General features: G+C 63.4%; 1 protein-coding gene across 1 annotated transcript in view; it reads right to left on the reverse strand.

The window, feature by feature from the left end:
- Positions 1-15,759, reverse strand: part of RBFOX3 (RNA binding fox-1 homolog 3) — a gene marked incomplete at its 3' end in the record, with an annotated part of 75,598 nt that overhangs the window by 18,336 nt on the left and 41,503 nt on the right. Inside the window, exon 2 of the mRNA XM_080826552.1 lies at positions 326-580. Within this exon, the coding sequence (XP_080682678.1) occupies positions 326-580 (255 nt within the window). The remainder of the gene's footprint in view (positions 1-325; positions 581-15,759) is intronic.

Below are 15,759 nucleotides of genomic sequence, written 5' to 3' on the forward strand. Positions count from 1 at the left end.
CCACCCGAGACACGCGAGGGGCCCTGAGCCTTCTCTCCCGTCGCCCTGTCCCTGTCTGGGCGGACATCTGGGCCCTGGGCTCGCCGTTCCCCTCACCTCGCAGGGATGGGGTGCCGGCTGCCCAGCCGGGAGGTTCCATCTCCCATACGAAGGGAGTCCGCTGCTCGGCGGGGCTGGTGTCTGATGAACGGCTCCAAGGCCGCCAAGACCTGCCCGTCCACCCCGAGCCCCCTCCAGCCCCTCCCTCGGCAGGCCCTCCCTGCCCCGGCAGAGCCTCCCCTCCGGGGGGGCCTGCTCCCTGCTGTAGGCTCGCGGGGCCCCTTACCGGCACTGTCTGGGCCCCGGCGATGGGCTGTGTGCTGGCCTCGGCGCCCGGCTGCTCGGGGTGGGTCTGTGCTGGTGTGTACAGGGTCAGGCCGTGCTCCGGAGGGACCGGGGTCTGGCCCGAGTAGTCTTGTGTGGGATGCGGAGGCGGGGGCGCATACTCGGCGGGGATGCCATTCTGGGGCGGAGGGGGGTACTGGGCGGGGGGGTAGGGCTGGGCCATCGCTTCAGGCGGAGCCGTGGCGTCCTGATTGCCCTGCGGAGGGAAAGAGAGCGGGCTGGTTAGATGGCTGGCAGGCCTGGACCCTCTGCCCCCTTCCGAGAGCTCACGGGCCAAGCAGTGGTTTCCAGAAGCACAGCCCAAGCGCTCTGCATGGGGGGGCCTCCCCGACATGAGGCACCAGATCTGAGCTGTTGGAGGGCCCTGCCGGGGTGGGGGTGTCTGGGGGGCCCAGGGCTTGAGACCCCTGATGCATACTTGTCAAATCCACATTAAGCTCGTGCAATTGTAAGAAATAACACCGCGTGACCCTGTGCATCCCTCTGCCCGGTATCTGCCCACGGTGAGCCCTGGGGAAGCCGTCCTGCCGGGAGACACGGATCCCACTGAGACACGGATCAGCGCTCGGCCGCACGGGGTCGCTCTCGTCTCCCTCAGAGCCACGCCTCCTCCCTCCTGTCTTATGAAGGTTTTAAGCCTCGGTTTTCCCATCGGTAAAGTGGGGGAAGGAGAACCCCTTCCCAGCCTGAGGGAAAGAGGATAAGAGTTGATCCCACAGAACCGGGAGCCTGGCGCCACAGGGCCCCCGTCACGGCCCTGATGCAGAGATGCTGTCTGTGGGGCATGGAAGATTCCGGCTCTGTCTCGAGACACCCCGAGCCGATCTCTGGGAGACCCCACCCCGTCCCTGACGGCCTGCTGCCCCAGGGACTTCTAGAAGCCAGGGCCCTGGGGCAGGGTCCCCGCCACAATGCAAGGCAGAGGCTCTTCCCATGGGCTGCCTGGACCCAGGGGCCTCACCCAGGAGCGTGTCGGCAATGCAAGTTCTCGCCTGCACCCAGACCTCCTGCACCCGGGCACCCGTGGGAGCCCCGATGTCGTCCCGGGAGAAAGCCCCTCAGCCCCAGAGAACGGACGAGGGTCCTCGTGCTGTCGGCGGCGGGGTGGAGTTCTGGCGTCTCCCGCTCGTCGTTCCCCACTGAGGACACAAACGGTTGTAGGGGGGAGGCAGGTTTGCTGCAGCCCGTCTGAGCAGGTGAGGCACTCTCTGGCCTTCCGAGGGTGTCCTTAGGGGAGAGAGTGTCCCCACCATCTGGAAGGACAAGTGCCATCCCTCACTTGAGTATCTCCCCAGCGTGGAAAGACCCCTGCGCAGACGCGGACAGCCTGCCCCTACAGCCGCCTTCCTGACATCTCACCGAGGAGGAGCCCCGCACCCTCCCGCGCTGGCCCTGTCATCCCGGCCTGGGCCTGTTTCGGTTTGTTTCCTTGCGCGTGCCCCGGTGAGACGGGGGCTCGTTCCGGAGAACACGCCCGGCCTCGCTCTGGTCTTCATCCTTACTGCTCAGTCCGCCCACAGCTGTTTTCCGGGTGTCTGGACGGGGGCAGGGACCAGGCCCGTGGCTCTGGCGGGAAGTGCAGCAGGACAGGCAGCCCCGGCCTCTGCGGGCTCTGCCGGACGGGAGTGAATGCAGACAATTACCCAGAGCGCGAGGTGACCTGAGGGGCCCGGCCTCCCGACGGTGCCGGTGAATGTGCACGGGACCCAGGCTAGGCCTTCTCCTCCAGCCCAGGGCCCTGCCCCCACCAACCGACTGTCCGCCTGCCCAGCCTGTCCTCCTGCTGGCAGGAGGCCTGAGGCCAACTCTCTGCCCGGAGACCAACCCCAGTTCCAGCCTCTGCTCTCACTGCCCCTAGCTCCTGCGGTGACCCCTGACCCCGATCAGCAGTGGCCTCACGAGCAGAAAAATTCTGTCCCACCCTCTGCCTGCAGAGACGGGGGCAGCATCTGAGCTCCAGACAGTGGGAGGGAAACACGTGTGTGCATCACACATGCTCAGGAGTGCACGCCCTTTGCTGGACGCCCCTCCCCACCACTGCTCCAAAGTAGCCCACAAAGTCCCAGTACCTACCGTTAGCAAACGTGGGTGGGAGAAGAGGTGGGTTCGGGGGAGGTGGGAGCTGGTGGGGTTGGAGGGGGACCCAGACTGGTACGGAGGGACGGAGGGACGGAGGCCAGGACAACGGGTGAGGGAAGTGGGAGGGAGGAGGAGGAAGCCCGGGTAAAGGAGACGGCGCTGTCAGCAGCCTCGAGAGATCAATTAACTGATAAATATTTGATTAGAACCTTCACTAACTCACATCTCTCTGGTGCCCCCACGTCCCTCCCCCCTCCCATGTCCAGGAAGGAGGGGCTCTTCTCTATTTGCTCCTTCTCACCCCTGCCCCCGCCCCCTCTCCCCTGGGTCCCCTCAGGACTAGTGACAGCAGCCACTCCCACCGCAGTGGCTCCGGGGCTGGAGCCCAGAGCCCAGACCCTCAGGGAGCCTGTAGCACAAAGGCGGGACACAAGGGCGGCGTGTTTGGGGCTCAAGGGCCCCGGTCTGAAGGAGTCTGGGTGGGCAGGAGGCAGCTGTGAGATGGGACATCCAGGGCCATTGGGACAGAATAATAAATCAGCACATCTGTGCACACCATGCTTTTTGCACACTAACTCACGGAATCGCCCTTCAACCCACCAGGTGATCAATATCCCCATCTCGCAGCTGGTCAAAATGAAGCACAGGGACTGAGCGACGCGTCAGGCTGATACGGAAGGAGCGGGACAGCAGCACAGATCGCCTGGCTCTCAGATTGTCCCCTCTGCTCCTGCACACACGACTGTGGCCCTTCACAGGGGGCCAGGGTGGGGCATGAGGTTTCACAGCCCAGGAATAGAGTCAGAGCCTGGGATACATGGGGAGGCCTCCCTCTTGGCCACTGGGTGGTCCTGGGTGACCATTCATTCTCTTTGAACAAATTCCCTCATTGCAAGAGGTCATCACGGTGCCTGGACAGAGGAAATGCAGACTGAAATCTAGCCAGTGTGATCCGTGGGTCCTGGGGGAGATGGCCATTGCCCCTGCCTGTGTCTCCTCCACGCCACGCTGGGAGTGGTTGGTCAACTGAGTGGCCCGCACCCTGGCTGCCGGTCCCATCCCTGGAGCCCTCTCTGGGGCGACTGAGTGGATTTACAACCAGATTTTCCCATGAGGTTCCGCTGTGCAGCTCGGACCGAGGGCCCCTGGACCAGACGTGGACGGAAGAGCAGAGGGAATCAGGCGTACCGGAGGGTGTGAAGTGCCTGACACAGAGGGCGCAGCGCAGCCAGCGCTGTCACGTTCCTTTTCTTCCTTCTCCTTGGTCTGCTGGGGCCAGAGTGGAAGAGAGGCTTGAGCTCTGCGGCATGAGCCGAGCAAACTCCTTCTGCGAGGCTGGGGCTCGTCTCAGCTGGCCTTGTTTCAGAGCAGCCTGTGAACATGTCTGGCTCCCCAGGGGACTGGAAATTCCCAGAGCACGAGGGCCACTCGCTGACTCTGCTCCTGTATCCCCGCACTCAGCACAACCCTTTGCGGCACTCAGAAGAGTCTCAACGCACATCAGATGAGTGGATGTGTGCAGAGACGGGTGGTGGGTGGAAGGACGGTCGATGGAGGGATGGACAGACCAACGGACAAATAGGCAGATGAACAGGTGGGTGGATGGGTGGATGGATGGATGAGTGGGTGGATGGATGGATGGATGGGTGGATGGATGACGGATGAGTGGGTGGATGGATGGATGACGGATGGGTGGGCGGATGGATGACAGATGGGTGAATGATGGATGGATGATGGATAGGTGATGGATGGATGGATGGGTAGATGGGTGAAGGGTGGGTGGATGGGTGGATAGGTGGGTGGATGGATGAATGGGTAGATGGGTGAAGGGTGGGTGGATGGGTGGATGGGTGGGTGGATGGATGGACGGGTAGATGGGTGGGTGGATGGATGGATAGGTGGGTGGATGGATGGATGGGTAGATGGGTGAAGGGTGGGTGGATGGGTGGATGGGTGGGTGGATGGATGGATGGGTAGATGGGTGGGTGGATGGATGGATGGGTGAAGGGTGGGTGGATGGGTGGATGGGTGGGTGGATGGATGGGTAGATGGGTGAAGGGTGGGTGGGTGGGTGGATGGGTGGATGGGTGGGTGGATGGATGGATGGGTAGATGGGTGGGTGGATGGATGGATGGGTGAAGGGTGGATGGATGGGTGGATGGGTGAAGGGTGGGTGGATGGGTGGATGGGTGGGTGGATGGATGGATGGATGGATGGGTAGATGAGGGATGGATGGATGGATGGGTAGATGGGTGAGTGGCGGGTGGATGGGGGGATGGATGGATGGGTAGACAGGTGAACAGATGAGTATATGAAGCATCATTATCCCACTGCCTCTACAAACTTGCTCCTCTCTCCTCTCATCACGTTTTCCTGATAGAACTGATAAGATCCAGCTCCTCCCACTGCACTCCGTGGCCCACACTCCCGGAGAAAAACACAAATTACCCTGAATGATTCACTGGAGATCACTGACCACGGACTGAAGCAGTTTCCGTATTTCCTCCCATCCAAGTACTAACCAGGCCCCACCCTGCTTAGCTTTGGAGATCAGATGAGATAGGGCGTGTTCAGTGTGGTATGGCTGAGTCCGGGTTTCCTGCTTTCTGCAGAAAGCAGGAGAATGCCCGCACTCACCTGATGGCCTGCGCACCTTGTATCCTCCAGCCCCACCCTTCTCACCAGCGCACGCTCACAGCCCGGGTGATTCGCGGCAGTCTCTCCGGTAACAGGTGCGGGAGAACCTCCTGGACGCAACGGCCCCGTCAGCCTCCGCGCCCTGCTCGCTGCTCCCCTACAGAACCGAGTCTCTGGGGCGCGCTGCCTTTATCTGCAGCCTCCGACTCCTTGACCCCCGCTCTTCCCTAGCCCCGCTCCAAACTGGATTTCCTGGCAGCGTTGTTCCCTGAAACCACCTTTGTCAAGGTTTCCACGTCTGCCATGTGGAAAACCTCACCGGACCTGGTCCCTCAGCGGCACTGACTCCTCTTTCTGGAAACACTTTCCTCTCTCGGTTTGGTCAGAACACACTCTGTTGGCTCTTCTCCTTCACCGGAAGTTCCTTCTACATCTGTGTTTCTGCTTCCTTGCATCTCCCCAACCCGCAGATGTTGGAGGCCCCCCAAACCCCGTCTTTGGACCCTCTCTTCTACGGCCAGAGCTAAGGTTCTTAGTCTCAATTTAAAAATGCCATCTGCGTGTTGTCCACCCCCAAGTGGTGTCTCCATCCTGGGGTTCCCCCCAGAATTCCAACTGCTGTCAGCTATCTGTGCCCCTAATACAGAATTCGAGCTTGACTTACCCCTGAGGAGACTCCTGCTTCCCTCTTCGTCGTTGTCCCTATCAAATCCGCCTCTCTTGAGGTCATCCCCTGCCCACAGGCCAGTGCTCAGCCCCACCCCTGGGGTGATACCTCTCTTTTCGTCCATTCCAAACAATCAAGCAGGAAGTCCCACCAGCTCTGCCTTCAACCATACCTAGAATCCAACCATCTGGTCAACTCGTGGCTCCCAGCGAGGGCTGGCCCCCACGACTTCCCCTGCTCCTGCCTGGGCCCCGACAACCAGTCCTCTCTAAGTAAACTCAGAGTGCCAACAGGGTCTCTAGGCCCTGCATGACCCTGACCTCCTCCTCCTGGGCCCTGCATGAACTTGACCCCCTCCTCCTGGGCCCTCCTGTCCTGCTTCATCCCCCTTGAGTGCTCTATGCGGGACACATCCCTGCTGCTCCTCGCACGTCCAGTTCTGGCCTCAAGGACTTTGCCCCGGCTGCCCCAACGGCAGGAATGCTGTTTCCCACACACCTCATGGCAGTCTCCCTTCCTTCCGTGTCACCTTCTCGGGGAGGCCCCCTTAAAATGGGGGTGCCCCACTCTGCACTCCCCACCCCAACCCGGTTCTGCCCTTCTTCATCTCAGAGTCCCGACGTGGCCAGCGTGCGGTGTCTGCCTCCTGTCCTGCCTGTTGCCGAATCTCTAACGCCCCAAGCGCAAGGACGTGCAGCCGGACCGCGACGGACGGGCACCTAGTGGATGAGTGACTGTGCCACGACAGCAGTCACCGACAGTGCCACGTGTGCCCCGAGGGCCACAGCACGGAGTCCCCACAGCAAGCCTGGAGACAGGCCTCCACGGGAGACTGAGCCCGCCCGCCCCGTGCCCGCGGAGTCGTGCCGCCTCCTCTCCCGTGCAGGCACAGGTCTGCAGGCAGGTATTGCCTGGGGTCCCGGGGCAGGGGAGCACACAGACCTGTCCCACCCCCACCCTCTTCGGCACGCCTGCCAACTCCAGAAGCAGGGGCGGGACGGCGCAAGGCGAGTCGGGAAGCGGAGGGCGGTGGCCTGCCGGGGCCATGCCGGCACCAGCCCCTTCCGGCTCCTTCCAGCTCATGAGGCTGGCGGGGAGCGTCTCTTTCCAGCTCCAGGCTTGGTGGCCTCACGTTGGCAGCCTGAAATCGGCCAGAGTGGGAGCATTTACACCCCGGAAACCGGCGCGTTCTACCCTTCAGGGCTGGGTCTGTCCCTGGAGAGGCACCTGTCAGACGCCAGCACACTGCCCCCGACCCGCTCGTCACTCTGTGGGGTGGCCGCGGGAGCTGCCCTGGGGCCGACGGCGGGGGCGCGGAGGAGATGCTGAACGTGACGCCCAGCAAAGCAAGAACGAACGCAGCCCGGGCAGCCTAGGCGGCATTTACAGAGCCCCCCCCACCCCACCCCGCCTGCATTTATAGTCGAGTCAGGAGTTGTCCGCGTCCACCCGGCAGGAGCCAGCCCCTCCCCGAAGGCAGCAATGGATGCTGGAAGGTGGTAAGTTCCAGAGAGATCCATGTTCACGCATCTGGCAAAGGGTAACTGAGGAGGCAGGTGTCGCACGTGGCTGGGGCTCTCTGAGTGTCCTCGTGTTCACCTAGTGTCTGCCATCTGTCCGGCCAGCCTGGCCCTCCCCTCGTCGGAGGGTGACTGGCGTGCACCGCACCCCTTGGCCTCCGGTGTCCAGAGGGCGGACAGTGGGTCTGGGGTATTTACTCCCTGGGAGGCCGTCTCAGGCTTCTCTGCCCTGGGCCTCCTCTGCAGGGGGCCGCTGCAGAACCCCGCCTGCTTCTCGGTCCCACTCGCTGCTTCCTCCTCACCCCTTGTGGGGGTGGTGGCAGCTCCGTCACCACCAGCTCTGGGGTCCTGCCTGGTCCCCGGCAGAGCGCCTCCACCCACTGTCCAGACACGGCTGAAGAGTCTCCGTGTAAGTAAAGTCGCCTGGAACCGTCCTGGGGAGTGAGGGAGCCACTGATCGCCTTTTGGATCCTGATGATGTGGAAGAATGGACCAGGCAGGCAGCTCTGCAAGGGGCGGGGGCCGCGGGGGCGGCCGGCCTCTCAGGGATGCCCACCACCCCCACCCCTGCCCTGGCCAACTACCTTGTCTTGGCCCCGCACTCGGCAGCCCTGCCCTTGGTACCAGGACCCTCGACTTCTGAATGGCGCTGGGCTCAGCCTTACCTCTTGGTCTGTGGAAGGGGACAGTGACCTGTCTGCCCGGAGGAGAGGCTGGGCGGGAGGACCCTTCATCGTCATCTCTAAGATCTAGAGCTAAGAACCCCCCCCAACAAACGTCTGCCCACACCCCCCGGTGTGGCAGACCCCAGCCTGTTCCCAGGTCCCTCGGCCGGTGTGTTCCCGTCCTCCAGGGTGAGGGTCCCAGGGTGAGGTGCTGTGATGGGCTGGCGGAATGCCAGGCAAGCAGGGGGGAGGGGAGGGGAGAGTGGCAGCTGACAGAGCCCCACCCGGACTCTTCTGTCCACACAGTCCCTCTGGCTCCTCCTGCTCACAGTCCCTCCAGGACAATCAGGCTAATTGGCTCTTGGACTCCTCACCCCCAGGAAGGAGGGCGCCACATGCCCGGGGCCCACATGCCAGGCTGCAGTGGGGAGGCTGGCGGCAGAGGCTGGGCAACGAGCCATTTCTCCCCCTCTGGGCAAAGCTGGCTTCCAGACAGGGCGGAAGCTGGCGGGGCGGGATGACCCGGGCACAGACCACCAAACGGTGCGGGTGTGACCTGCCCGCCCCACCCCGTACAAGGGCCCCTGCCTCGAGGCGCTGGACCCTCCCTGTCACAGCCACGCGCCACACACTCATATGTCCCTGGCACCAGGACACTGAGGTGAACAGGCTGGGGTCGGCCCCACACTGGCAGCCAGTGGGGCCTGCTGCCCTAGGAGCCCTGCAAACGCAGGGACCTCCTGGTGACCCAAGAGGTGGGGGTCACAAGCTGCATCCCACGGAGGGGACCCGGGCCATAGGCCACGTGGAGAGGGAGCAGGAGGCGTGAGGGACTTGCAGCATGGAGCGGCTGTTGCATGGACGCGGCGGAGGGCAGTGGGGAGAGGGGCCCAGGGCTGGGTCTTGGAGATGCTGCGGCTCACGCCCCCATAGCCGGAACCATGATGGGACGGACAGATACCGAGCTCCCAAGCCCGGGCCTCAGCCTGCTTGTCCACAGGCACGCAGCGTGTGACAATTCACAGGGCCACGAGAACAGGAGCGCTGGTTTCCAGGAGACTCCAGACCAGAGGGCCTCTGTGAGCATTCCTGAGCCGGCCCGCAGCACTCCCGGGTTCCGTGCAGAATCAGGGTTGGAAAGGGAGGTGGGCTGAGCTGGGGCTGACCCCCGGCAGGCAGCAGGTGTGGTTCAAGTCCCCGAAGCCCCCAGTGACAGCTGAGCCAAGGGACTTCATGGCTCTGACCTCCCAGCCTGGAAGGAGGATCCCCACCCTCTGCCCCGGCCCGCCGTCCCAAGCACACACGAGCCAGGGGCTCACGTCTCTGACTGTAGGCGACACCTGACCTGGCCCGCCAGGCAAGCTGGGACGCTCCTCTCTCGGCCTCCCCGACAGGCGCCCCCACCGGGTTCTGCTCACGACCGACACAAAGCCTCCCTCAGTCTTGGAAGAGCTCTGCCAGAAAGCTCTTCCACGTACTGATCTGGAATCCGCCTTCTGGAAACTTCCACCCAGCGCCCAGCTGAACCTGGGGGCCTGCGCCAGCTGCCGTCCACGGACTCGCTCTCCCGCGGCCGACCCTCCGAGGCACGGAGAACGCAGCACGGCCGCACCAGTTCTTCCCCGGCGCGGGTCTGGGAACGCATCCTGGTTGCTCCCTTCTTACGGGTAAGGGGACGCAGGCGAACGGCTCTGTCTGGATCTGGATCCAGGCCGGTGTTCTGAATCGCCACCCTGGCTACAGCGCCGTCCCTTTCTCGGGGCTGGGGGTGCCTGGCAGACGCCCACCTGCTGAGAAGGAGGCCCTCTCAGGCTGGGTCTGCCCAGGGAGGCTGGCTCGGGGGCCACGGGAGGGAGTCTCACGGAGCGAGGGGACCACTGGAGACAATGCGGGGACAGGGCCGTGGGAGAGCATCTGGATGCTCAGGGTGACCAGGGGGCGAGGGGGCAAGAGTGGGAGAGACGGCGGAGAGACGGTCTGACTTTCTCTTTTTAATGTGCCACCTGCTAGAAAGTGAAGTTTTGGGGAGAAGGATGAAATTTCAGAGAGGCATGGAGACGAAGCCGGCCCGCGATGATGCCAAGGGAACAGGCCGGATGCCCGCCGACTCCCATTCCCGGCGAGCCCACGCGCCAGAGCTCTGCTCCCGCTCCTGCTACACGGCGCTTGGTTCCGGGGAAGACGTCCCACCGTGATTCCAGACACACTGGGCAGGAGTATCACAGGGTTTCTGGATGTCTCCAAGGATGGTGGAGACTGGCCCAGGACCCGTGACAAGCAGGATTCCAGAAAGGGACCCTGGTGGGAAGTGCAGGCAGGGCTGGCCTTGTGTCTCCGCCAGTCGGGACGGGAGTAGCGGCGCGGTGAACTGGATGACGGTCGAACAGGCACAGAGGGCCCACTAGGTGCCAGGTGCTAGCTGCCAGGAAGCGTGGAGGCCGGCAGAAGCAGACGCCCCTACGGAGGCCCCCCCCATATTAACTGCATATGAAATGCATGGCGTGATTCGCAGGGACAGCCAATGAGCCTCTCCACGGCGTCTGGCTCGCGGTAACGTTCGAATTTCCTGGGAGGCCACCTGAGAGCAGGAGCTGGGCCCAGAGGCCGCTCAGCCCTCACAGCGGGGCTCCCCACACGGGGGAGGGGGCACCGATACAGAGATAAACAGTCCCAGTAGTTTCCGAGGTCCTGCCACCACCCCAGAGAGGAAGAACAGGTGGCTCCGGGATTTAGCTGGGGTGATGGACGCAGGAGGCAGGGGGCGGACAGCCACAGTCCAGGGCCTGGTCCCTGACCCAGGTTCCTGCCTTCTGACTCAGTTGCCCCCTCAGCCCTGAAACAGGCCATTGTCACAACTCATGGGCTCCTGACCCCAAGTTTTGGGGCTCAGGCAGCAGCAGGAGAGCGTCCTTGCCACATAGGAACAGAAGTGCCCCCAACTAGCCCAGGCACTCTGGGGGGAAGGCCGGGTCCTAGCGGTGGGAAAGTGAGCCTGAGAGCCCTGGGGGGCAGGGCCAGCCCCCATCTCCGTCTGATACCCCTCCCAGGTTCCTTGCACCCCGTCCTTCAGATGCACAGCAGAGACTGTGCTCCTGGGCACTCTCACGCCTCCCTCCTGTAGTCCTTCAAGATGTTATCCCAGAGGTGTGATGGGCTGGTCCAGGCGGTGCCGGTATGGCTCAGGGCAGAGCTGGGCTGCTGTCACAGTGTAGGCAAATGGCGGGGGGGGGGGTGATGCTTCAGCACCAGAGCCCAGCGGAATATTCCAGAACCTCGGGGGGGGGGGTTGTGGAGCTCCAGACCACGGGACCCCTGAGGGCAAGGGCTCTTCAGGGCTCGCAGCCCCCGGCACAGCTCAGGCAGACGGCAGGTGTTTAGGAAACGCTGAGTACCACTGACCATCTGGGGAGCAACAGCCGTCGGCTGAGGGTTTCCAGGAGCCCGGCATCGTGCGAAGCAGTAAAACCACGTTATCTCACGGGGTGGTCAAGCCGTCTGTGAACGGCTGTTCTCCAACCAGGGAGGAACTTGGTGGAAGTTACTCGCCCCCGTGCACACAGAGCCGGGATCTGAGCCCGGGCCCTGCGGACTCTGGAACCATGGGATGCTGCCCGCCCCGTAGGGACCGCCGTCTGAACGGGAGCAGACAGGAGTGTGCCTGCCACCCACAGCCCGGAAGGGGACCCACAGCCCCTCGTGCTCACTCCCTGCCCTGGGACCCCGAAGCTCTGTCCCGTGTCACAGAAATTAGCCTCACCGAGCCACCAGTAGGGGTCCCCCCAGCCTCCGAGCTTGCCACTTCCGTCGGTGGGCCCTCCCCTCCCCACCCTGTACGGAGACAGCAGGGTGCGGGTGAGCGGCTAACAAGTGGCTGTGGGGGTGTGTGCAGTGATGCGGGAAGCCTGCCTGGAGGCGGCGGCAGTTCCCTTGCGTGGAGCCGCCAGTGTGACGCCTCAGTCTGGACGACCTGCAGGGAGACCTCTGGAGACCCTGGGCAGGGCCGGGGGCTCTGATTCACCTTCCCTGTCCACGCAAGAGGTCTGGGGAAGGCCAGAGGCCTGGCGCCAGGCGTGACGGGGGCTCTGCACAGGGCTGGGGCAGGGGCTGCAGGAGGGCGGGTGATGGGAGAGCAGAGGTCGGGGTGGGGGCTGGAAGGAAGAGGGAGCAGGGCAGCACTGCTTGCTGCTGGGAGGGAGGGAGGCTGAAACCACCTGAGTGCCCCCCCCATCCACTCCATTCTGTCCCCCGGCAGCCACTTCAATACCCGTTATTAATTAGGCCTGTCCGACAGCGCGTCACGCTCCATGTTCCTGCATCCAGGGGCCGCCTGGCAGAGGGCTCCGTGGCCACTGGCCCTCAGAGGTCCCTCCCCATTTCCTCCTTCCTTCTCTGGGAGGGGTCTAGCGCCAAGGCTGCCCTGACACCCGTGTCTGCTCCCCCCAAGCCGAGAGAGACGTTAGGAGACATTCAGGCAGAACCCCCACCGGGGGCAGTCCCCCAAGTCCCTGAGTCCCCAGCAACTTTTGAATCCAAGTTCTGCCACTCCCCTGGGCCACGAGGGGCTGGCCCGCCGGCGCTCCTGCTGGCCCCGCCACCTGCCCTCTGCCTGGATCTTGGCCCCGCGCACCCTGCTTCGTGTCTCCTCTCCCACCGCTCCCAGCCGCTCACTTCCCAGCAGGGCCTCAAGACTCTTCCTCATCGGCACTTTGGAGGCTGTAGGCAGGCGATGGTGGCAAGGACGCTGGGATCAGGTCACCACGGCAACCTGCAAGGTCTGAGCCTGGAGCCCTGCCCCACCCCCAGCGCCCCTCCCCAACCCCTGCAGAGAACACACGAGGCTTCTGTGGGGGCCCAGCCTGGGTTCTCAGCGAGCCCACAGCACGAGGGCCCATCCACCTGGGACGTCCTGGGCACCCTGCTTCTCCATGGACGTGGCACAGGGCTGGGGAGCCTGGAGGCACTTGGTCTGGTCTCCCTGCTGTGGTCAGGCTTCTGCGTCCACACTGTGAAAGCTGGTGGTGCCGGCTCAGAGCTGCCTCAGGGCCAGCCTCGTGCCTGCAAAGCAGCGTGCCGCCCACTCCGTGTGCGCTCTGTGCTCCCCGCGCGCTCCCCGTGCTCTCGGAGCAGTCTGGGGGCAAGAACTCGGGACGGAACAACAGCCTACTATCTTGCCATCCTGAGGCAGAACAGCTGGCCCTGCCCTGTCCACAAAGGCGGCTGCAAGCCCAGAGCCTGGGCATCCCTGAGAACTCGGCCGCCGCCGCTGACACCCCGGGTCCTTCCGCGTGTGGCCGACATGCTCACCCCAACTCCAAAACTAGGTGGTGAGCACACCAGCCCCGGGCCTGGTTATGCTGCGCGGTAGCAAAGAAGCCACGGAGAAGATTTTACCGTTTTCTTGCTTTTGATGAGTGTATTTTCGTAAAAATCGTTTCCTTATAAGGCTATGCACTGTAGGCATTTGAGACCCTTTTCTGAGAAGGGGTCCAGATGCTAAGGGGGTTCAGGAATAAGAAACAGGAAGAACCTCTGGCCACGATGGGCCCCAGGGGCCAAGAGATGCCGCACACCCTCCCCTAGAACGGAGCCGGCCACGCAGCCGGGGCCCACAGACCCTCCGTCCAGACTCAGCCCCAACGCGCTCCGCTGAAAAGCCCCAGGCGAGGGATGGATTTTCACACGATTAAGCCGTAATTCCCTCCAAACCCGCTGCATACAAATCATAAATAATGTGGCGCTATAAATCGCCTTCTCCCATCAGCGGCACCTCCACCGGGCTCCCCTCCTGCCTGGGGAAATCAGCAAGGGGCCGTCTGGCTGATGGGGCTTGGGAAGCAGGGCCGCGCGGTGGTGGGGGGTGCGTGCTGGGAGGGTTCACCCTGGACTGTCTATCAAGCCAGAACGGAGCGCCACCACCAGTCCCGGCTCCAGGGTCATTGTAGGGCTCCAGGCTGCTGGGCTGGCCAGCGACTCTCCCCCGCCCCTGCCGCCCTCCATCACCAGCTGGGGTCTGCCTCAGGCACCAAGCCCAGGTGGGGTCTCTGCAGGAGGCTGGGCAGTGAGGGCAACGAGCACTGCCCTGGGGGGTAGCAAGAGCACGGAGAGACTGCCCCCAGGGAGCAGTGGCCCTCACCCTATGTACAAATGCCCTGGGCTCTGCCATGCTCTGAACCCACGGCTGCGGGTACGTGTACGCACACGCCGGGAAGAGCCGGCAGCAGGCACCGGGCGCTCCCCTGCAGGGACGGGTGGGACCACGGTCGACCGGAGGCAGCACGTGAAGCTGGAGCGTCAGGAGTACCTGAGCACCTGGAGGCAGAGCTGGGGGAGGCCGTCGGTCAGCCGGGGGGGCTCCTCTGCAGAGCCGCCCCTTCTGCCCCTGCAGGAGCACCTGGGGGAGCAGGTGTCGTCCAGCTTCCCCCAAGCAGTGGGCAGGGCCCCCTTGTGGCTCTCAACGGCTGCTCACGGGCCCCCCTCTGAGAGCAGGAGGAAGGGGTGCGGGAGATGAGCGACTCTGAGATTGGGAGAAGGGCCCCCCCAGCTCTGACCGGCACTGGGAAAGCACATCTTTCTGGGCACAGGGAGCCTCTTCGATTGCCAGGAGGTGGGGTGCAGGCCCCAAGGAAGTGCTGTGTCCCAGGGATGATCCATTCACTGGCTTCTCCCCACTGCACAGGGGAGCCTAGCGGAGGAGCACCCTACCCTTTCCTGGAAGCGATCAAACACCTCCTCCAGGAAGCCTTCCATGCTCAGCTCCTCCACCATCATGCCCTGAGGCCCTCTGAGATGCTCTGTGGTGGGCGCGTGTGGGCACGAGGTTCCCCTCAGTGGGGCGGAGAGAACACTGGGCCATAGCTCCTTCCCAGGGCCTCGTGAGGACAGAGCTACCGGACAGCTGTCAAGGTGACCGCCAGCAGGAGGACCACCGAGAGCCCACCCACGCTGACCCAAGTGTTAGTGAGCAGCCCCCCAGCCACTCCCCTCAGCGGTCTGGGGCAGCTGGCTCTGCGTCTCTAGGAAGAGCCCCCTGCGCCCACGGGTCTGGTTCCTGCATATTCATTAAGGAATATTAGATTATTAATGGCCCGTGGTCCTCATGTAGCAAGTGGAACAGGATATTAAGCACAGCACCCCGGACATGAGGTGAGCAGGCGGGGGTGCGGATGGCGGGTCGGGGGGTGGGCAGGACCCAACCTTGGGTATAGCCCAGAGTCTGCGCCCAGTGGCCTTGGGTCCTAGACACCCCCTCTCCCTCCCATGTGCCCTTCTCCTCAGTACTGAGAGCTCGGCGAAGGCACACGCAAATGAAAATTCACAAAATGTAACTAGGAAGGTAAATTTCCCCGCAACAAAAATTACATAACACGCCCCACAGCCAAACACCTGCGGGGATCTGGTTCGGGAACCGTGGGTTTATCTGTCAGCTGGGATAACTCCCCTGGTGGTCTTTCTTCCCTGGGGACATCTGGGAGCTGGGGGTCGGTGCAGTGTCCCTGGGAGGGGAGACTTGGTGTGGACAGAATGCCACAAGAATGCAGGTTACACGGCTGGACGCAGTGAGGTCCCAGAGCACGGGCCGGCAGGCCAGCAGCATCGCCTGGCCCGGGGGCAGTTAGAAATGCAGATTCTCAGCCCTTCAGCTCTCCCGACTCAGAATCTGTGACTCAGGAGAATTGTTACCACAGATCACAAACCCCAGGCGTCCCATGGAAGGGACCCGCCGTCTCTGCTGGTGCCCTGACCGAGCTCGAGCCCAAACTCCTGCTCCGGGGACCCAGGCTGGGGTCTGCAGGCCTGAGCTGACGCT

This window comes from Martes martes (genome assembly GCF_963455335.1).
Source record: "Martes martes genome assembly, chromosome: 16".
Lineage (NCBI taxonomy): Eukaryota > Metazoa > Chordata > Mammalia > Carnivora > Mustelidae > Martes > Martes martes.